Genomic DNA, 22306 nt, shown 5'->3' on the forward strand with positions numbered 1-22306 from the left:
GTCACTGTGCTTCTCACATTGCCCCTAACTCAAACATACATAGTTATAAATAGTGGCTTGATAAAATATGAATGAACAATAACAAATGGGCAGTGCTTGCTGCTTTTATAAAAACGAGGGAAGAGCAGGGAATAGAAAGCAGAAACAGCCAATTGCTGTGTCCGACATGCCATTAAGTGCTTGTTATGGAACTTTGTATGTGCACATTGGCTGCACATGGTCTGGCTTCACGGGTACAATTAGCACCACGCTTGTGCTGAGAGAAAGAGAAGATAACTGGAGTGCCACGCTGAAAAACTGACCTAGCTTACAGTTTAACACCCACGGGCCAAAGGCCTCTGGCTTTTGTTGCCAACATGCTTGCAGCTCTCCTCTCACTGAGCCAGTTAGTGTGCCCCCTGGTCATAACCTGCACAGTTAACATGCTGTAAATGTTTCCATAGTGTAGTTTGCTCACATGTTGTCTGCACATGGTATTTTCCACACTTTAATTTCAAAGGCTTTACTAAGTCACATGCAAAATTAACTCACAATCATTTGAGATCTGTGTGACTTTGTGTGCAACAGAGGAGATCTCTTCATGTGTGTCTTAGCATGTCTCTGCAAGATCACGACACGTGCGCAGCTAATGTGTTGGTGTGTAAAGCCACCTGTGGCGCTGTGTCTTCACTGACAGGTGGCTGTGGCTTTTGCCTGTCTATAATTCAATTACTTAAGAATCTGCTCTGTGAAAACACACACAGTAGCAGTCTTGTTTCTAACTAGGCATTGTTTTTGCATGAGAAGAATCCTAATTAAATCTACAGGGTATTCCTCAGATAGTCATTTATTCTACAGGGAAAAGGGATGACCTCAACCTGTTCCTCTTTAAAGTGTTCTCATTTTCAGCCATTTCATTTTATTAAGGATGTTAGTAGACATGTAGAATAGATTACTGGTGACCCAAATTACATCACGTCCTGTTTGGTGTGAGTCTTGCAGTCCCTGGGTACGTATCTCTAATTAATAGCTCTGTGTACTCAGCCGTGACACACATATGATGTCCATGTGTATTGTGTTGTTTCACAGCACTGCTCTTGCAATTGCAGTCTTCAACATGCAGCGTTCATCCTTTATTTTCCTTATTTAAAAATTTCCATTCCCTTTCTCTTAAAAAAAAAAAATTATATACTGTTTGTCAGTCAAGCATGTTGTAACCTTAGTCATAAAATCCCACTAATTGGGATGTCATTATCTATCTATCTAGCTACCACTCTTGGACTGCACACACAGTGTCACTAGCACACTCCAAGCACACTGTCCCAGAAAAGTTTTTTTGCTCTACTTGTTTGCTCATGGATTCTCTCACGGGGTGCGAAGGGATAAAAAGATGGAGAATAGCCAGTGGAGGAGGAAAGCTGCCCTTGACCCTATTCTGCAGCTAGTAGAGAAGGACTGACAGAATAGGCTAAATGTGGATGCGCTCCATGCAACAGCAAACTGTGGAAAGGTCAGCGGCAGCGGGCCTCATGAAGGAAAACCCACCCACAGGAAGGCTAGATCAGATGGCGCGACAGGTTTGCTTGCCCCGTAGGCCCTTTGTACTTTAGCCTTTGTTAGTTTACCAACATATTATGAAGAAAGTAACCACAGTGTCATTGTTAGCTGGGCTATGATAAATGACACCCTAGTGGTTTTATTACTCTTTGACCTGTTTATCAGATGGAAGCAGATAGTTCTTTTGCTTTTGATATTAAAAGCAGTGATAGGTTTCTATCTGCTGCTCCACATCTGTTGTGATTGTCTCAACAGCTTCTGTTCTGACGTTAAGTGACAGTCTTGCAATAAGAGCACCTTGACTAGTGGATGAATGGACGGCCTTGTCTTAAAGCTCCTGGCCTGGATCCCTCACATGAGTGAAAACAAGAATTTGAAGCAGGCAAAGGGCAGAATGACAGAGACAAATGAAAGTGAAAAACAGTGCGGTTATTACATCCCCTTGTGTAATTACACAGTCTGCTGTAGCAGTCCCATGGTACAGCTTTTTTTTTTCTTGTCCGTGTAGAAATTTTTAGTTTTAGGACCCTATTTTACTCACAAAGTCAGACATAGAAAGCAGCATTTGTTCTATTTTTAAAGTGAAACCGTAGAAAGGAAGAGCTGTTGGTAAGTCCTGCATAAACACTTCCATATAACAATAAACCCTTTGAACCTGTGTTTTGGTTACCTTTATGTATCAGAGAAAGGTTGCTCTTGCATTGTACTTGGGGTGTGTGTGCACAAATGCAGCCTTGTCTCCAACTTCGCCAACAAGACAGTGTCAAGGCTTTGAGGCATGAACCTGTCCTTCTAGGAGCACAGGGCGAGACTGGTACACAGGGGTGTGATGGTTATCCGTGTCTAAAGGCAAGCTGTAGCTTGTCTGTGTGTGAGTAAGAGTAGAAACGTGTGTCTTTGCCCCACGAGGGTGAAGTAAACACATTGATTTAATGCCTTATTCTTTTACACAACTGATCAAATTTACGCCATTAAAAGAGTTAAGTCATTATTCAAGAAGAAATTTACTGTTACTGTGTCTGTCTACAGGAGGCTGCTGCTGATTTAAGCACTTTTGTTCACTGAAGTACAAGTCTGGCTTATAATTAAGTTCACAAAAAGCACCTTTCTGCATCTGGTGTTATCTACATAACTTTTAGTCATAGTCTTTTAGTAAGCTTTTAAGCAGGACTTGTGTCAAGGCTGTCAGTACACTAAAAAATCTGTCTGAACAACTTGTTTACATACACAAAACCTCCCTGAAAATTCCTCAAATACTGACCTCTGCTTAAATCATAGTACACAGAACTGCTGATGTAAAACAATTATAGCATTTAGATTTGAAGTAGGTTTTTTTCCAAGCTCGGACTGCATTCCATCTGTGCTCAGCCATTTATAGTACACAGTATACAGTGTACATGCTGTGCCCACACCATGACATCGCCCAGCTTTGCCTATGTGGTAGTTTAGTAAGTTTATGCACATTCACATCTGATTATGTCGCTCTAAAACAAGTGTTTTTGCTTGCATGTAATGTGCAAAATACATCTTCTGCATCGTCTATTACAGAACCCAACTGCACAATTACTGCATGCATGTGTGGGAATGCCAGCCACAGAAATAGAGCAAATGAGTGAGACTGTGTCTTATGGATGGCTAAGCTAAACTGGTTTTCATTTCATCTCAGTTAATGGCTTAGATGTTATTTCAGTTAATTCATTAGTTATTCTACTTGTGAAAAGACTTTAGATAATGTACATGTACTGACCTGCTCCTCTTAGTTTAGGCCAAGAATAACCCCACAAAATCTCTGTTTTTCATGCCCCTATTAGCCCATGTCTACAGTGTTAATGTACTAGCTTTGAGAGTTCTCTCCAAAACTCTCAGATAAGCATATAAATTCACATTGCATTAATCAGGATTACTCAGCAGCAGTAGCAGCAGTAGGAAGGTTTGCTTGGCAGATTATCCTGTGTTCCACTAGCCCTCCTAGCTGGTTACATGACTCTGTGTGTATGTGTGTTTGTGTGTGTGTGTGTCTGGATATATATGTGCGCTTTTACTCAGAGATTGACTACCCTTCCGAGCAGACCAAGTGTCTGCCCCGTGAGACGGCGTTTTTAGATTGTTCTAGTTTTATAGAATTGCGTATGTGTGTGGGAGCAGACTCGTGGACACAGACAGGGGCATGCAGAGGAGAAATGGGCTGTAAAACAAGCTGTATTAATGCTTCAGCACCACTTGGCACAGAGAGAGAAAATGCCTGTTGTGCTTGCAGTCACCATCCTGGGAGTAGAGACAGGGTTAGGGCTTTTTAACCTACTTCTGACAGGGATCACTGTTTAGTTAGTTAGTTTGTTAGTTGTTTGTTTGTATTGTTTCTCCTCACTTGGGCATTTTTTTTCTCCTTCTAAAAGCAGGCAGGATATTTGTTGCCTGATGTTAAAAGGGTTTTGCACAAAAGTTGCATACTGTGAGCAGGCACAGCCAGGTTGAAACCTGCATTAGCAATCTTTGTCATTAAGTCTGGCAAATATTTCACATTTTTGTCAATTCTTGCATTATGATGGCTTACTCAAGGGAAACCCTGTCTCGGTGTAGTGCTTGGAAGCCGTGTCATCACTCTGTAGTCTCTTATTACCTTTCTATCTCTCAGAACTCACTGGGGAAAAGTCAGAACAGGCAGAACATTTCTTTCCTCAAGGTAAGAATTTTATCAGCAGTGAGGAAGGAAATGGACAGGAAATGAGAGAGGAAACACAGCAAAGGATGGGTCTTGAAAGAGGGTGTTTGAATTTGGCTGCTCCATGTCTTGTTTTTCCTCCTTTGCAGATGCGCAGTGAGGCCTCGGTTAGGAAAGTTAAAATAAGAGCCCTATTCCACAACCCTCTACTTATTGCTCTTGGCTTTCAGAAGTCTTTTTTTCTTTTCTTTTTTTTGCACAGCTAGTCACATCAAACCTTTTTGTTCAGTCTCTCATTGCGATGTTTTGTTGATGTTGAATGATTTACTTTTCACCCCAAACCGAGACGGTGCATGCATTTTGTAACTAATTCTTTTCCAGGTCCCAATTTATCTTACTTTTGTTTATGCTTATATGGACAGATGTGGTGTGCGTGTTCCTCACCATGCTGTGTATATGTGTGTTTCAGGCTCAGGTTGCGTTTCTTCAGGGTGAGAGGAAAGGGCAGGAGAATATGAAACAGGACCTGGTGAGGCGAATCAAAATGCTGGAGTACGCCCTCAAACAAGAGAGGTAAAACGAATGCCTGGAAAGCCCCCCCTTTCTGTCCTAGTCTCCTTATGTCTGTTACTCTTTCAGTCTGTCCTGGGAGTTTGCATGCTCCAGGCATAATGATTCTTCTAGTGAAAGATGTATTTGTGGAAGCTCAAAACGTTGCCCTCAAGTGTTCCTTTGTTGCATTACAGGGCTAAGCACCAAAAGCTGAAGACAGGAAATGACCAGAGTCCTGGGGACAAGAAACCAGAGACAGAGGCAGATCAACGTATGTTTGACCAAGTCCTTATGTGCTCTGTAACTTGGACCCATTATGTTGTCTGCTTCTGTTACATTTAGATTCCTGTTTAGCGTTGAGCGCAGTTCGAAGTTTCTGCTTCTCTCTTTTTCTTCTTTTCTTCTCATGCCCTGCTGTTGCATCACTATTGAACAATCTATTTTCTGTAGTTCCCAATGGGCCGGCTGAGTCAGATTCAGAGCCAGCCAATCAGATGTCCTGGAAGGAGGGACGTCAGCTACTACGCAAGTAAGGCTTCATCATCATCCGTTCCTTTTTATCTCAGTGCCATATTAATGTGTTCCATCACAACTTCATCGTAGACATTACAATTCTGATCTAGGCTTAAATGATTCATTTATATGACCATGTGTGTATGTGGATGTAGATATCTCGAGGAAGTGGGTTATTCAGACACCATTCTGGACATGCGTTCTAAGCGCGTGCGCTCCCTTCTTGGGCGGAGCAGCCCTGAAGCTAACGGGCCCCCACCCAGTGAAAGCTGTCCTGAGCCTGAGCCACGAGCAGGTGGAGAGTCCTTGTTGGTCAGACAAATAGAGGAACAGATAAAAAGGTGAGACAGTGGAAACACACGCCCCTCTTTGATCTTACACCACAGAAGAGCTCCAATGTGAACATTGATGACAGAGTAAACATTTGTTTTTTGCAGCACAAAAGCCTTTTTCTTTTCTTCTTCTTCTTCTCCTTTTTTAAAATAGATGTACTTGATGTAAAGCTACTCCTTAAAAACTGAACTTTTCACTGCTGCTTGTGAAAGGCTGCAACTTGTAAAAATTTGTGTCTTTCACAGAAAGCATTTACTTGCAGTCTCGTGCCAAACTTTACAGACAAGTGCGATTTTTACATCACTTCATAAACAAACTAGTTCACTAACATGGCAGACTTGCATATGAAGCCATCCCTTAACCTTCCGACAAACACTTCTTACATAAAGTGTATCTGCGTTTGACCTCATATATCAGGATTTGACCTGTCTGAATATTTTCCAGTATGGTAGTAGTTCATGGTATCCTTTTATAAACAGTGGACAATATCCAAATTATAAATCCATTTGCATCTTAAAAATTAATTAAGCGATGGGTTGTTGTATGAGATAACTGTCACTGTATCATGAGACTGCTTAGTGAACAAGATTCGTGTGGAATCTTTCTGCACAAGCAGAAATGTGAAGACGGTGAAACAAAAGCACAGTTTAAACTCCGAAACTGGCAAAATAACACATGACAGAAGAGGTCTAAAAGTGAGGGGATTCCTCATCATGCAAGTCAGGATTTTTAATGAGCACTGGAGGTAAAATTAAGATAGATGTCACTGAATTGTGCAGAGAGGCTCAGAAGTAAATTTTATAGCTAAATGTGGCATGTTTCATTTTTAATTCATGATAAATAGGGAGTTAAAAGGTCTGGGGTTGATTCTAAGTATTAAATTTGCATTTGATAGCTGTTCATGGGACTCTCAACCTTCACTTTGAGTTAAGGAGGCCACCATTCAGCTGAAAATAAACCATACCAAATAGCAGAGATTTTAGCACTAACCAAATCAACAAACTGGTACATTCTTAAGAAAGAATGCAGCATAAAATAGCCCACTGAAAACAACTAAAGTGGGTGATTGCAGAAATATTTCCAGCCAAGTCTGTGGAGAAGGTAGTTTTCAAATCTAGAAACACCACAAAAGGGTTTACCACAAGATGCAAAGCAGTGGGAACACACAAGCACAAAAGAGCAGGCTTTGAACAGAGAAAACCAACAGAAGGAAACAACAGATCAAACGGTCTTCCGTTGAAATACTCTGATGGTGTTGTCCTGAGGCTACTGTGCTACCCATAATTCACAGGTAGCTCACAGCTGTTGCAACTATGGGTTTTGAAATAATTTAAAAACAGTAAAACAATGTAAACAATAAATATATAAATAAGCAGTCCCTCTGTTGATCTTTGAGTGAAACATGTGGTCAAGATACTCAGCTGTGCATCTCTTTGTAGGAATGCGGGCAAAGAAAGCTCTAAGGAACGTGTGGGGGGTTCAGTGCTGGATAAGATCCCCTTCCTTCATGGCTGTGAGGACGATGACGAAGACGACAGTGACGAGGAAGATGAATTCCAAGGCATGGCCACCGATTGCATGGATGGCCCGCGCAAGAACAAAAAGTCTCGCGTGAAGGTACGGCAGGCTAAATAAAGAATGACCAAGAAATGTTTTCACAAAAAAATGAATAAATAAACAACAACCTTGCTTTCTGCTGTGTTCTCAGATGGGTTCGGAACCTATGACCACAGATATGGACCCTGAAGACGAAGAGGACGAGGACGACTCGGAAGACGCCCTCAATGAGTTTGACTTCCTGGGCTCAGGGGAGGATGGGGAGGGGGCGGGAGAGGCCCGGATCTCAGGGGATGGACGGGAGTTAGGTACGCTGTTGCCTTAGCAACATCATGAGCACAAGCACTGCCAGGATCACTGCCATAAATGTATCTGTCTTTATTGCCCCTATCCTTGCTCACCTTTTTTTTCCTTTACTTCTCATTGTGTCTTGACATCTCTTCTTGTCAATAAAACCAACCTCTTTTCCCAACCACCTGTCTCTCTGTCCTGTTTCACAAGCTGTCGGTCTGTGACTCCTCAGAGCTGTGTAGCTGTCATCTTTGTCTCTAGATGTACTTTCTGTGGTCCAGGGCCATTTCAGAGGTTACCACGCATGCTGCCTTTTTTTTTTTATGTGTTCACATTTCATATTTAGAATCATATTTGCACTGTAGATGTGCTTTTGTAAATAAAATTGTACAAGTGTATGTTGTCATTACACGTAAAGAATGAAGTTTGCCTTTTAGCTTCTTTCTGCCTTTGTCTCTTATCTGTCCAACTGCTGACCTCCCCGGCCTTCCTCGACCTCTCCGCATGACGGTATTGTGTCTCTCTCCTCTTGCTGGGTTCAGAAAACCGCAGGAACAAGTTACAAGGAATGATGTCAGATTTCCCCCCTAAACCTACCCCGCCCCCTTCTGTATCCGGACAGGCTCGCTCTGGGGAAGGTAAGACTTCCCTACAAAATATGCCAATAGAAACATCAATTGTTCTCTGCCGAGCATTGCCTTTTTAGTCTTCCCCCGTGCAGTTGTAGCTTAGTTGCTGAATCTCAAATTTAGATGTTTGCGTAGGGGTATGCTTGCAAGGTTTCTCCTGCAACTATAAATATTTCCTGTGGTACACAGTGTGGGAGTAGGGAAGTGGAATAAATGACACTGTTCTACAACTATCTAGGACTTATCACGATATTTCAAAGTGATCTCACCATCCTTTTCTAGATCCCTGACATTTGTCAAGATGAAATCATATCTCTTGTGCTTTTCCATTTACAACCTCCAGGTGGTGCCCTGGGTTTCTCCTCTGATGTCTTCATCATGGATGCTGTTGGCGGAGGTGACATGAACCTGGGAGAGCTGGCTGATCTCACTGTTGCCAATGACAATGATCTTTCCATGGATGTAATTGCATATTTTGTTCTGATCAATACAAACTATGCAATACAAGCTACATACGTACAATGAAAACATTTGAATGTTCCCTCTTTTCAAACATGTGTCCCGTCAGTTGCAGGATAACAGAGAAGAGTTTAAAAAGACATGGAACCCCCGATTCACACTACGCAGCCACTTTGACGCCATCCGCGCTTTGACCTTTCACCCGAGCCAAGCAGTGCTGCTCACAGCCTCTGAGGATGGCACACTAAAACTCTGGAACCTCAACAAGGCAATGCACTCTAAAAAGTAAGAACCCTACTGGTGACGATGTTTTTAAATGAAGACGTGTTATTCTCTGCCACACAAATATAAACTCCAGATCTCATTTTAACGGTGTCTCTCCACAGGAATGCGGCTTTGGACGTTGAACCCATCTATACATTTAGAGCACACAGGTGAGTTCAGCCTGAGAACAATAAAAATGCTGCAATTTCTTTTTCTAAAAATGAATGATTAATGCAATCATTTTCCAATTAAATGCTGTGAATACAAAAAAAAAAAAGGGATGAACACGAGGTTTTTGTTTTTTGTTTTCTTGGGGGGAATGGGTGATGTCATTTATACCTGCTTCTCTTTTGGTCTTGCTCTAGTGGAGCTGTTCTTTCACTGACGATGGGTGAAGATGGAGAGTCCTGCTACAGTGGAGGTCTAGATGGATCCATCAGGTGTTGGAAGATGCCAGACCTGAATGTAGATCCCTATGATAACTATGGTGAGTCATTCTTAACTGCTAATTATATAGCAGAATCACAAAGTTTAGTTTTTCTTTTTTTTAAATTATGTGATTCTTTATCCAGATCCTGGTATTGAAAGCAGTGTACTAGCAGGCCACGAGGACAGCGTGTGGGGTCTGACTTACTCTGCAGTTCACCATCGTCTTGCCTCATGCTCAGCAGATGGCACCATTCGTATCTGGGATCCTCAGAACTCATCCCCCTGCATGTCTGTCTTCAATAAGGAGAGAGGTAGACATTTGTCTTGACTTTGTGGGTTTGCTTTGGTGCTTTTTCTATTCAGATCCCACATCCTCATCACGTTCCATTGTTTGTTTGGTTTTTTGTGTGTGTGTGTGTATTTCATTTATTTATTTATTTATTTTTCCTAGAGCACGGAACACCCACCTCAGTGGCGTTTGTAGCCACTGATCCCAACCAGGTGGTGGTGTCATTTGATGGCGGTGAGACCCTCCTGTATGACCTCAACACAGAGCAGAGTGTCACTATGCTAGATACACAGACCAAAGATGGTATGTTCTGGACACAGTCTCCAACATAATGTGCAACACTTTTCTTTTTTTTTTTTGTTGCCACAAATAATAATTTGGTGAAAAATCATTAAATTCTTCTATTAGACTGAATGTGATGTCTTCCTTTGCAGGCAGTGAACTGATCAACCGTGTCGTCAGTCACCCTTCTGAGCCCATCTCCATCACTGCACACGAGAACCGCACCATCCGCTTCCTAGACAACAAGACAGGTATGTGCAGGAGGTGTACTGATGATTACTGAAATGTGTTTTCTCACATGCATCTGAATAAAATTTTTTTGTGCAGGTAAAGTTGTCCACTCGATGGTTGCGCACTTGGATGCGGTCACCTGTCTTACTACAGACCCTAAAGGCACTTACCTCATCTCTGGCAGTGAGTACTCGGCTTTACTGTGTGCTTACTTAGCTAAGTATCCTAGGCTTAATTTTTAAAATGCTCCTCTGTACACCGAGAAACATCTGTTTAATATCACCTGCAATCTGTATACAAGTAGCTTTTTAAATCACAAATTAATTGATAGTAATAGCAAATTTTAAACAGGGGAATTAAATGAGTTTTTTGTTTAGTTCTTTTGAAGAAATAGGAGATTATTTATGGCTTATGAGCAAAAAGTACCTTAAGAAATCCTGTAAAATCTGTAGTAACCGCAAAATATAACATATCACACTGTAGAAGAGGCGTGTGTTAAATCTAGGTTGTAAAAGGATTCCTTTACATTGTTCTCCGCAGTCATCCCTGCCCCTCGTAACACTGCTGTCTTTGCTTCCTCCCACTCCTCACCTCCTACAGGCCACGACTGCTCCGTGCGCTTATGGATGCTGGACAACAGGACGTGCGTGCAGGAGATCACTGCCCACAGGAAGAAGCATGATGAGGCCATTCATGACGTGGCCTTCCACTCTTCCCAGCCCTTCATTGCCAGCGCCGGCGCAGATGCACTTGCCAAAATCTTTGTCTGACATCACTGTCGTCGTTCTGGTGAGATGGAGGGTGCCAGGAAAGAAGCAGTGTGGGGCGAACAGGGAGCGGGTTTTTTAGGAGTTTTTTTGTGAGGAGCCATAAATAGTGAAAAACAGATGGCAATGTCCTCTTGTTATTTACTAACAAGAAAACATCCCTTTATATATTGTTGGATTTTTAAAATCCCTTTAAATACCAAATTGTGCTTCTGTTGTCCCCTTGTTTTTATTGGTGTTTCGAGTAGTTCTGAAAAGCTGCTTTCTTTCCCTCCCTTTCTACTTTTAGAGTCCTACATCAATAACTGGGCCAAAAAAGACTGAAGACTACAGTGGATACATTTCACCTGCTCATACATACACACACACAATTAGTCCTGCACCCCACTGGCTGGGTCATCGCCACAGGACGTCAACCATCAACTTCCTCCCCCTCCGCTCCGAAAACTCCTCACAGTTCTCTAATGCCTCAGTGACTTCTTGTAATACTAATCACATCTTGTAATGCTTTTTTATAACTTTCAAACTCTGGCTGCTCTGTTTTCAAGTAATCATATTTGGAGTAACACTTTTCTACACTACAATATTCTGTTCTTTTTTTTCCTTTCCTTTTCACAAAGTACTATGTGTGTACGCTTGTGCGCTTCAAGTGCTTGCACAATGCTTGCATTTCACTGAGAGCTGAGGGGGAAACACTTGATTTTAAATTGTTTATTTTTTTTAACAGTTGAAACATTGCTTGTGGCTAACACACATATGTAGGCTTGACTTAAAGGAATAACAGTTCTCGGCATTGACGGAAAACACCTGACCTAACCTCTGCATTGGGAATCAATGTGTTGCATTCCAAAGACTCGGTGAGGAGGATGTGTGTGTGGTGTTGGAGGATGTTTGAGTTAGTCGTGTGTGCTGTGAGGAGGCACTAGAAAGCTGAATAGTGTTGATTGAACAACCTAGTTTCATTGTATGTCTGATTGCTATAGCGTCCCCATGATTCTGCCTCTACGTACGTGTGTGTGAGTGTGTGCGTGTGATTAGATGTCACTTAGATAACTCTCACAAACGTATTTCTACAGATATACAGTGTGTATAGAGTCTCTCACACTGCATGAACCAGCTTAGGATGGATATGACTGAGCATAGTTAAAGTCTGTAGACTAGAGAGGTGCGAGGCTGGTCTGGTGCTTTTTACTGTACAGAGGAGTGTATGTGAGTGTGTGTGTATGTTTGTATATGCACTAGTTCAACCACGGTGCTATGAAAGACTTCATCAGTCTTGAGTCAGAATCAGGGACATGTTTTGTGAGTGTTTCTCTCTCACTGGTCCACACGTGTACGTTCAGTAAAATCATCATTCGTGTGACATTTCGCTGTTGGATCATTTCATTAACTGTGGTCAAATTTCAGAATTGACAGTCCATCCTAGTTATGTTTTTCATTAGAGGGATGTGCATATGGTCGGCTTTGAGTGTCTCCGGCTCGAGCAGTGCATCGAGCTGGTAATTATTTTACAGTGGAGGAGCTCGGATGAGAGATTGTCTCTTTGAAGTCGGTGCCAGTTTTTTTGCAGGCTGCTCGCGTCTCATGATTGTTTTTATTTATTCGGGCTTTCACAAAAGCCTGACATCACCTTTACTCAAGTGATGAGGTGAGGATTTCTTCTTCTTGAATGATGAACACAGGGAGCACATTAGCTGCAGAACTAATCTAGTGAAGCGTGTGTCCTCTTCCTGAAGAGGGATGCTGGACGGGTTAAAAAAAATAAACAAATACTCCATTTTAAATTCAGCCATACAAAAAAAGTGTTGATTTAAGACGTCTGACTCAGTTTAGGAGGTAAACTGTCAACTTTTGGCTCAGCTGGAAGCATCGTTATTTTGAGACCCATGTTTGTTGATGTCCTGCATTTGTGCTGTTGACTACAGGACAGTTTGTTTGCTTTAAGTTGCCTCTTCACAGCTGACCTCGTCCCAGATTATTTTTTCATTACCTTTAGAAAACCTCTAAAATCTGCACTCGGTTAGGCGTCAGCTCTTCAAGATTACACACTGTGTGTCACACTGGTGGTCAGATGACAGCTTAACTCTTTACCCCTTGAAAGCCTACTAGAGGTAACCCTTGAAGCGCTTTCCTGACTGAGCGGCCTGCTTATAGAACAAAATGACTGAGTTTGCATCAGAGGTTTATGAGGGTGGTCTCTGCCTATTCAGCTACCCTTGGAAAAACCCAGAACTATTCTAAAGGTCATCAAACCACACCTGCATCCACATGTACTGAGGCGGCAAAGCTTCTTATTAAGAATACAGAGGAGGTCGTCAGATGTTGTCTTTATGGGGGAAAGAGTTAAAGTTGGCTGGAGCTAAACACTTTTAATCACTGGTGACACTAGCATTCATAGTTCATTTATATATATATATGTAGTGAGAGATTTTTTTTTCTCTCCAAACAGAGTGGAAGACTGTTGTGTGAAATTAGACAAGATGTCACACTGCTGTTCCTTTGACACAAGTCTGTCAAAGACAACAACACGGGGCAACTACATTATTATACTGCTGCTGGGCATGACGTCCTATTATCACGTATTAACTATTTGACCCCTTGTTGCACTATATCTAAAAGTGAATGCTTTACATTACAAGAGGATAGACAGGGTGCAGAAACGATGTATTCGATCTGAAGCGAATACTACAAACGTGGAACTGTTGCCGTTCACGGTTATATGACAGCGGGCGTTACTGACACTTTCTTCTCGCTCTGAGCTACTATGTCCCCTGTCTGAGAATAACGACAAATCAGTGTGACACATCAATAAGAGGAAAACAAGAGGAACTCGAAGCAGAGGTTGTAAATGATGGTTAGAGTTGCCATTATGTGCTGTAAATGTCCATCATTTCTTTGTTTTCTTTCATTTTTTTCTCTCTCCTTTGGTTATGAATATGATTATTAAGATGTAAGAATACTGTAGTATCATAAGTGAATCATTCTTCCTTGCTAGGCATAGAACTTGCTTGTGATTGATAATGGCAATGTAAAACTTGTAAAAAAGCAAAACGATTAAAAAACACGAAAAACAGACGAAAAGAAGATTAAAAAAAAACCAAAATCTGTTACCAGTCGGAGGCCAAGGTAAAGAACTCTCATTTCTTTGTGTTTTTTATTTTTTTATTAGCAATTTATCACTGTGTGATATTTTGTACATCATATTAAGCTGTATTCAAACAATTTCCTCCAACTACAAGGGATAAGAGACCTGCTTTTTATTAATTTTGTTTTATTATATATTTTTGAACTGCATTTTAGCTTGTATCAAATGACTTTTCTCTTTTTGTTTACGGGTCCCCTGTTGTATGTCATTAAGGAAGAAAAGACAAAAAAATGAAAATTTTGTACAGTGAATTGAGAGTTGAGTTTTTTCTTGTCTGTCTGTCTTTCTTTCTACTAAAGGATGCCGTACTTGGAAATACATGAAGATACATGAAGGTGTGATCACTTACACTGTAATCCTTACTTATGATGATCCAGTATAGAAGTAGGGTGATGAATTACTAGGAATTTATTTTCCAGCTTTCACACAGTAAAGTTAAAGATTGGTCTGAAGATTTACATCAGAGACTTTCCTGACTTTCAGGCCTTATGTATACAAACTCCACATGTCCTATAACATGGCTTGATGTCGTCTTTCATGGACTCTCCGTGTCTGGTAAATTTCATGACAGTCTTTTGATGTCAAACATTGTTCATACAGTGTAACCTCATAATGACTTAACTATTCTTGAAACTAGTGTATAAAAGAAGTTAGGTTTTAGTCGTCAAATCTTGCAGTTACAAATGCACTAATTTTCACTGAGTGAGTGTGTTCATTATTACATGTTCAACTGCATAGTAACACAAATAGCTAAGCAGCCAATCACGTGGCAGCAATTTACAGCATTTAGGTATAAAAACATGGTGAAGATGGCCTCGTGTCAGCAGAAGGGGGGAATAAAAGGGCTTTAAGTGACTTTGAACAGCAGATCACTGATCTGCTGGGACTTTCCAACATAACCACACAACAGGATATACACACTCACCACTTCATTAGATGCACCTCGCTAGCGCTGGGTTGGACCCCAGAACGGCCTTAATTCATCATGACACAGATTCAACAAGGTGCTGGAAATATTCCCCAGATATTTTGGTTCATATTGACATGATAGCAAAACACAGTTGCTGCACATCCATGACGTGGCTAGCAACAATACTCAGCTAGACTGTGGTGTTTAAAAGAATAATCATTTGATACTAAGGGGCCCAAGGTGTGCCAAGAAAATGTCCTCCACACAAGGCAGGATGGACCCAAGCTTTCATATTGTTCTCACTAAATCCTGACCCTACTATTTGAATGTTCTTTTGTCCAGTTTTAGTGAACCCCTGCACGTTGTAGGCTCAGTTGTCAGCTGACAGCAGCGATACCCAGTGTGCTGCTCTGCTGCTGTAGCCCATCTTCTTCAAGTTATGATCGCGTTTAGCATTCAGAGATGCTCTTCTGGTTGTAACAAGTGATTATTTGTGTCACTGCCTTCCTATCAGCTTGAAGCAGCCTGGCCATTGTCCTTTGACCTCTGGCAAAAGCTTTTTAACATAGGGAACTGCCACTCTCTGGATATTTTCTCTTTTTCTCTTTGGACCATTATCTGTAAACCATAGAGATGGTTGTGTGGAAAAATCCCAGCAATGATGCCACTTCAAAGTCACTTAAATCGATTTTCTTCCCCAATCCGATGCTTAGATTGAACTTGTCTTGATGTTAACCATAACCCTAAGTGTACTGAGTTGTTGTCTTGTGATTTTGCTGGTTATTTGCTTAAAAGTATTTGAGCAGGTGTGTATGTATGTAATGAAGTGGATGGTGTGTATAAAATAAATAGTAAGTATTTATTGTTTGGCTAACATGCAAACATGCAAACATGCACATATGTATTTAACGCATACTCATTGTGGGCTATAGCATGTTCTGGTACATGGTGGTTTAGTTTCATGCCTTCATTCAGTGGTTCTAAAACTTGTTCTCGCAGTTCACACTTCCTGTCCCATATGTTTAAAATAATCCTTTTAGAAAGTGAAAAAAAAGAGGATTTAAACAACATCACAGTTCCCCCTCATCAGAGAGGAGGTGGCAACTCACTGGGGAGCAATTGCCTTTTAAGGAACATCCTTTAACATCATCAAACACCTGATTATCAATTTCCCCCCATGTCCCCATGTCATTTATAACCTAAGATGTAACCTGCAGCTTAACTAATGCTTGGGAATCAAACATTTTATATCCAAATCACACAGGGTCTGTAAGATCCGATTTTATCCAACACTGCCCCCTTGTGGTGGCAAAGCGAATCAATTCAAGCGTTTTGTTTTCTATCTTGTTTCATTCAAGTCTAACTCGCCTTATTTAATTTGTATGAAATGAACATCGGGAGATGCCTTCACAGATATAAGCGCGACAGTGGCACTGAGATAAACTGCACACACTGTTTTTTTGCATAACCAATCAGAGCGGTTTATTAGAACTTCAACTAGGAAACCACAAATTTCACAAGCATTCTTACTGTGTTATATGGTTAGATTACCAGTGAGGAGTCACAGTCACGCTGATGACTTCATTAACCAAACGTTTTTTTTTCCTTTTAATCTACTGCATACAGAGTGTCATTGTCCAAACCCACCCAAGTCACCACTCTCAGTCCATGAAACTTCTCAATTTTCATGAAACCTGGAGCATGGAAAGAACCTTCCATAGGTGCGGTCCTTTTTCTGCAGTTTATGAGAGGCGTGTCTCCCCCCCCCAAAAAAAAACAAAATACAGAGGAAAAATAAGGCAATTTTAGGAGAGACAGAAGGTGGCTTGTGAACTTAAAGGAAGGACGAGGAAGCGGTGGGAGGGGTTTTATGCGTGAAGCAGCGCCCTGGGCCATGTATCTATGCTGTCTCCGGCTACAGGAGGGACCAAACAAGACAAATGTCCCTAAACTAAGGAAGGGAGCCAGAAGAGGAAAGGGAGGAGGGGGAGGTTTGGGAGTCAGGACTTTCTGAATGCCTATTGGCTTCAAGATGTGTCCGTCATTTCACTTCCTCCTTGTTTAGCGTAAGATGCGAAGGCAGGAGGGAGGGTAGAGGGAGGTACCCTCAGACAGCGCTTTTCGCTCTCTTCTTTTTCACAAAAAAGACCGAACAGGGGTTGAAACTGAAACAGGGCAAGGTCTCGTAAAAAGGAGTGCGGTCTCTAGCTCCCCTTCATTCTCACCGTTTCCTGTTTAAAGGAGGCCATTTTGTAAGTGAGCCTGGAGAAGAGCACAACAAAGTTTGGGCATTGTTGTTGTTTTCTTTCTCTCTCTCTCTGCCCGCGGCGGAGAGTTTCACAACCAAGTTTGGACTTTCTCCTCTGCAGAGCAGCGCCTTTTGGATGCGAGAAGTGAAGGAGGGGTGGAGGAGAGAAGGCTGGAGGTGTCGTGTTCTCAGACTCTTTACTTTGTGAGTGTTTCTCTCTCACACACACACACAGGCACACACCGCTCACGCCTGCCATGCCTGAACAATAAGCGAAGCCTGGAGAAAAGAAGTGCTCCTTCCTGGATAAAGATTTTCTTCCTTGAGCTGCTGGAAGGAAGCGGGTTTGACGCGGGACTCGGAGGAAAGCGGAGCCGTCCACTCAGCGTGCGTGCGTGTGCGTGCGTGTGTGTATCCATGTTTCAGCGTGTGTAGCCCTCCGCTTGAATGAGTGTTGCTTTTCCGAAAACTTCAGACTGCACCTGCGTGTTTGTGAGAGCCAGCGAACTCTGAATGGCTAATGCTAGCCCTTGTATGCCCTCGGGGGCGGCGATGGCTCAGGTCTTCTTCCCCCCAGGTGGCACCTTACCATCAAGCTCAGCTTTGATCCAGCAGGGGACCCCCATCGCCATACACTCTTTGCCCACACCGGGTGGCTTTCCTGTGATGGAGCTGACTCCAGGGCATGGTGGTGGTGCTGGGGCTGTGATGCCCGTGATGCCCCAAACTCCAGCAGGGGTGTCCTTCATCATCCAGATTGGTCTGACCAGAGAATCTGTCCTCATGCCCCAGGCTGCTGACCTGGCCTATGTGAAACAAATGGCCTGCTCCATTGTTGACACCAAGGTAAGAAGCGGGTGGGTGTTTGTGTTTTCTCCAGATGGAAACCGTTTTAGGTGCAAGCCCTTCGTGGCATGTGTAGTTTTCATACCTGTCAGGTGAACAGTTTTTGTTACACCTTTCACTTTCAGCCTGTGTGTGTGCTGATCTTGCAACAAACTCTTTGCGCGCACTCCATTGTTATCAAAGCGTAATGAAAGTGGCAGAAGTTTCTAGAATAAACAGGTCCGAGGACAGCGATTAGCATTTTTTCCCTGTTTCCCTTTCCCTGTTTTCCCTGTTTAGTCTTCCCTTGTTCAGCGTGTATGCGAATACAAAGAGGTTGATATTTGTCACTTTTATCAATTAGTTTCTTTCCCATTGCGTAAAAAGGCTGATTTAGTGCAGGTTAGTGGCATCTACATTTATACATATATAATTAGACGAGCTTCGCCCATTTACTGTGACCTAGGGTTGTAATGGTCAACGTTGCTTTCACTTCTCCTTGGCGCAGCATCGGAAGTTTTGCATGTCATGGCATACGAACACATTTGGCCAATTTTAGTTCTGTGCCGTACGCTTCAGTGATCTTTTTTATCTTCTGCTGTCAGTGATCATCAACACTTGTTTTTGTCTTACTTTGCACGCACTGTTTTCACCTTAATGACCTTAATGTGTTTTTTTTAAAGCACATCTTTTAAAGGACTTGTAGCCTTCTCAGGTTTTACATGTTCGGTAGGAAAATTGTAGATTTCTTGCACAAAACCCCCAAAACACCCTTTTAACTGAAAGAGAAAACCTCAAAAAACACACGTGCAGAGAAATTACTTTTTTTGGGGGGGAGGGCAGTGACATCCTCTTTATAACAGGAAGCAACAAGTGTTATGGGAGACATTACATCTTTTTAAAAAAAAAATTGAGAACTGTGCTGAATTGTGCTGATTTATTCAACCGTATAGTGTAGTTCCAGAGAACGGTTTTCATTTTAGTGTGTATCCACACGCATACAGGAAATAACATTATCCATTCACTTAAGGTGGCAGTTTGAGCAGTTTATGTGTTTTTTATTTGCCAGCTAGGCTGTTGGGTGATTAGCAGATTTCCACAGCCTGCTCAGAGCCGTTCTGTAAAACTCTCCATTACTGAAAATGTTCCAGGAAGCAGTGGTAACTCTCTCCAGCCAGTTTACCCTCTTTGCTAATCTGTTCCTGTGCACAACAGTCTTTGTTCTCCCTGGTCATATGAGTGGCTCACCGCCATGCTCTTGGTATAATTCGGAGACACAGATAATTCAGCAGTGCATCTGCATCTGATGCTTTATTTGTATCAGACACAGTGTTAGTCCAACTAAAGAGCCATTTGATGGCAAAAGATGTGTTGAGTAATGTAAAGAGAGGCTGTTTCCTTTACTCTGCTATTTGCTGTTTTCACACTCAGTGTAGCCCTCAGGTATTTCTTCTTCTTTGTCCTGCTTTTTCCAATTTCCAAACTGTTTCCAGGTTCCGTAATTTTAAAACCCCCCTGCAGCTGTTTCACGGTACATCTTTCCTTGGAGTCATTAACAGTTTTCTGTTGTTAAACCTGTTTAGTTGCTCCTCTAGCTAATTAGTCAGTTGCACAGATTATCTTGGTGTAGGACAGTTAAAATGAGTTCAGAACAGAATGCCAGTAAAAGAACGTACTGCAAGCTGAGAGTTTGTCATTTCAAGCGTGCTTGTAGCAAGGCTGAAACATCATTTATTTTTCTGTGTGAACTAGGTGGCACCTGTGTCCATTTCTATGGGATTCTTCATGCGTGTTTCCCCTTGCATGTACTTTTTCTCTAACTCCACAATGACAAGCTGGGGAAGCAGCCAGATGTGAGACAGGAAGTAGTGAGGTGGGAGTCACGAGCATAATTTGCTTATATGGTATATTTGGTTGATTAAGTTAATTGCCCTTAACTGAGCCTGGTTCTGCTGGAGGTTTCTTCCTGTTAAAAGGGAGCTTTTTCCATCCCACTGTCGCCCAGTCCTCGTTCCAAAGGGGTTTGATTGTTGGGCTTTTCTCCGTATTATTGTAGGGCCTTGACCTTACAATATAAAGCGCTTTGAGGTGACTGCTGTTGTGATTTGGTGCTACATAAATAAAATTGAATTACTGAAGAGGCTAGCAAGGCAGAGGAGCTGCAAATGAGGTGTTCTGCAGGGCCTGTGTGAAATAAATAAATTATGAAAATAATTTATCAGAGCTACATTTCCAGAGAGCTTTTCTAATATGGCGACTGGCAACAAGGAATCGTGTCTGCTTTTTCTGACAGAGAGAGGAATGTTGTTTCCACAGCAGAATGATAAATACACATTTTGGATACCACTTTGTGGTTCTTGCGCCACAGCATAAACTTTAGAAAAAAAAAAAGAAACAGCTTGGCTTTATTTTTTGCTTTGCTTCAGTCTTGTTGTTTTCAACATCTTTGGTCAGGCTGTCTTGGCTGAAAGATGCCAAATGTTGGGAAGATGCATAAGCTTCCAAGCATCCTCCAAATGATTTGGTAAAAAGGTGCAGCCCTAGAAGGTGTTATACTTGAAATATTTTCCCTGCTGTAAATGGGACATATAATTCTTTCAACAGGGCATTGGTTGATTTCGAGCTTATAACCCAAGCTTGATAAGCATGGTTTGCTTTATTTACATATGGTAGTGATGTGTCATGTCAATTGTAATATAACTGCACCTCTGCTTAGTTTGTCCTGCGTGGGGCTTTCCTGCGTTTCTGCTGGATTGTCCATTTCTTCCTCAGTTTACTCCTTAAAAGATAAAAGGTAATGCATGAGGATGTTCCCGCCTTTCTTTTTGACCAAGGCTCCAACCTCAGCAAGCTGCTCCTTTCTTGTAAAAGTTGTAAAGATGTAGTAGTCGTGAAACAAACTCTGCTGTTCAAATGTCAGCGTAAGGGACAGCGTGTTGTACAGTAACTGCTGGTGTTTCAGCCTCAAGTTTATATGAAAATCAATACGAATCTCTGATCGAGGGGGATTAGATGGTGTGTGCATTGTAATGTGTTATTTCTCATCTGTGCGTGATGTTTACTGTTTATTTTTATATAAAAGAGAGGGAAAAATGTGCAAATGTAACCGAAACAAAAGGGTCATGTAGCCTGATCTTTGTCAGACCTTATTAGTTGAGTATTTCTCTCTCTTACACACACACGCACGCGCATGCGCACACGATTAGAAATCCCTGAAATCCCCTAAGCAAAAAAAATTCCTGTCCCGTTTGGAGCTGCAGCTTTAGGTGGGAATGTTGGACAATGGGTGGTTTGTCTTGGCTTGGCCAACACCACCAGTGCAAGACATGAGGTGGACTGCATGAATGCCTACAGTGGTGTGATTTGGGAGGTAGTGAAGGTAGTTTGGTATCCACACCGCCACCCCCACCTACGGTCATCTCTCCCATCCCAGAAAGGGTGAGTCATAGACTCTGTTTATTCACAGGATCCCTCCTTGTGTTCCATTGACACATTTTTCCATTCACTTCTGACTGGAGAAGCACGCTGCGCTTCCAACACAACACCCCATCTTAATTACAATTCTGTTGCTTTTTCGAGTCTCCAGATCGGAGCATTAACCTCAGCCAGCAACACAATTCTGCCTTTAGTCACAAGCACTATGTTGTTTTTAAACTTTTCCAAACAGTGCTATGAATCTAAGATCCTATGTAGTGCAACCCCTCTACTCCTGATGGAGGACGACCTGATAATGTGGCCTGGAAATCAGAAGTCTGTCTTCATTCAGCCATACGCTGTGGCGGCACTCATGCATTTGGTCTTGTTGGACAGGCCTCAACCACTTTCCTTTCTGATCTTTCATGATTTACTTTCCCTTTTCCGTGCAGGTTTCTGCCATCTTTTTAAAATTATAGACAGAACTCCTTTCCTTTTGTAACAACAGCTGTTTCTGCTAACTGTCTTCAGGGTACCAACCTCCTGGACTTCTTCCCTCTTTGCCTTTTGATCTTGTATTTCCTCTCTTATCCACTCATCTTCACTCCCTGCCTTATATTCAGCCTCCTCTTTCCCACTGCATCCCATCCACCATTCATTCACTGTAATCTCTTTGGTTCTACCTTCTGCCACTACCTCTACCTGCAGGCTGATCTTTGTATCAGGGTTTTTGTTTTGTCATGTTTTTTTGTTTTGTTTTTATTTGTTTTCTCTGTTGCAGACGAAACATTCTGCTTTGTCTGCAATAAGAGAATAGTGGTTTGAACATTAATACTTTCTAGGAAATAAGTCAAATGTCCTTGTTACCCCCCCCATGACAAAAGGCGTGCCGCAGTAGTTAAACGTGTCTTTTCTTCCAACGAAGACAATTTGTTGAATTTCGTCATTAAGTAGATGCAGTACAATCTGG

General features: G+C 42.0%; 2 protein-coding genes across 4 annotated transcripts in view; both read left to right on the forward strand.

The window, feature by feature from the left end:
• Nucleotides 1-14190, forward strand: part of strn4 (striatin, calmodulin binding protein 4) — a 16463-nt gene extending 2273 nt beyond the window's left edge. Inside the window, exons 2-18 of one of the 2 annotated variants that reach the window (XM_005915784.3) lie at nucleotides 4668-4771; nucleotides 4945-5021; nucleotides 5201-5279; nucleotides 5419-5604; nucleotides 7036-7213; nucleotides 7305-7461; nucleotides 7987-8082; nucleotides 8417-8535; nucleotides 8642-8817; nucleotides 8919-8966; nucleotides 9162-9283; nucleotides 9369-9536; nucleotides 9677-9817; nucleotides 9949-10047; nucleotides 10124-10210; nucleotides 10628-10816; nucleotides 11084-14190. In XM_005915784.3, coding sequence (XP_005915846.1) covers nucleotides 4668-4771; nucleotides 4945-5021; nucleotides 5201-5279; nucleotides 5419-5604; nucleotides 7036-7213; nucleotides 7305-7461; nucleotides 7987-8082; nucleotides 8417-8535; nucleotides 8642-8817; nucleotides 8919-8966; nucleotides 9162-9283; nucleotides 9369-9536; nucleotides 9677-9817; nucleotides 9949-10047; nucleotides 10124-10210; nucleotides 10628-10797 — 2007 coding nt within the window. In that variant the 3' untranslated portion in view covers nucleotides 10798-10816; nucleotides 11084-14190. Of the gene's footprint in view, nucleotides 1-4667; nucleotides 4772-4944; nucleotides 5022-5200; nucleotides 5280-5418; nucleotides 5605-7035; nucleotides 7214-7304; nucleotides 7462-7986; nucleotides 8083-8416; nucleotides 8536-8641; nucleotides 8818-8918; nucleotides 8967-9161; nucleotides 9284-9368; nucleotides 9537-9676; nucleotides 9818-9948; nucleotides 10048-10123; nucleotides 10211-10627 lie in introns of both variants that reach the window. The other variant, XM_042218071.1, reaches the window with a different exon arrangement.
• A 2700-nt stretch (nucleotides 14191-16890) lies between these two features.
• Nucleotides 16891-22306, forward strand: part of prkd2 (protein kinase D2) — a 28740-nt gene continuing 23324 nt past the window's right edge. Inside the window, exon 1 of one of the 2 annotated variants that reach the window (XM_005915788.3) lies at nucleotides 16891-17943. In XM_005915788.3, coding sequence (XP_005915850.1) covers nucleotides 17611-17943 — 333 coding nt within the window. In that variant the 5' untranslated portion in view covers nucleotides 16891-17610. The remainder of the gene's footprint in view (nucleotides 17944-22306) is intronic. The other variant, XM_042218070.1, reaches the window with a different exon arrangement.

This window comes from Haplochromis burtoni, unplaced genomic scaffold (assembly GCF_018398535.1).
Source record: "Haplochromis burtoni strain Fernald_Lab_line unplaced genomic scaffold, NCSU_Asbu1 Contig_15, whole genome shotgun sequence".
NCBI lineage: Eukaryota > Metazoa > Chordata > Actinopteri > Cichliformes > Cichlidae > Haplochromis > Haplochromis burtoni.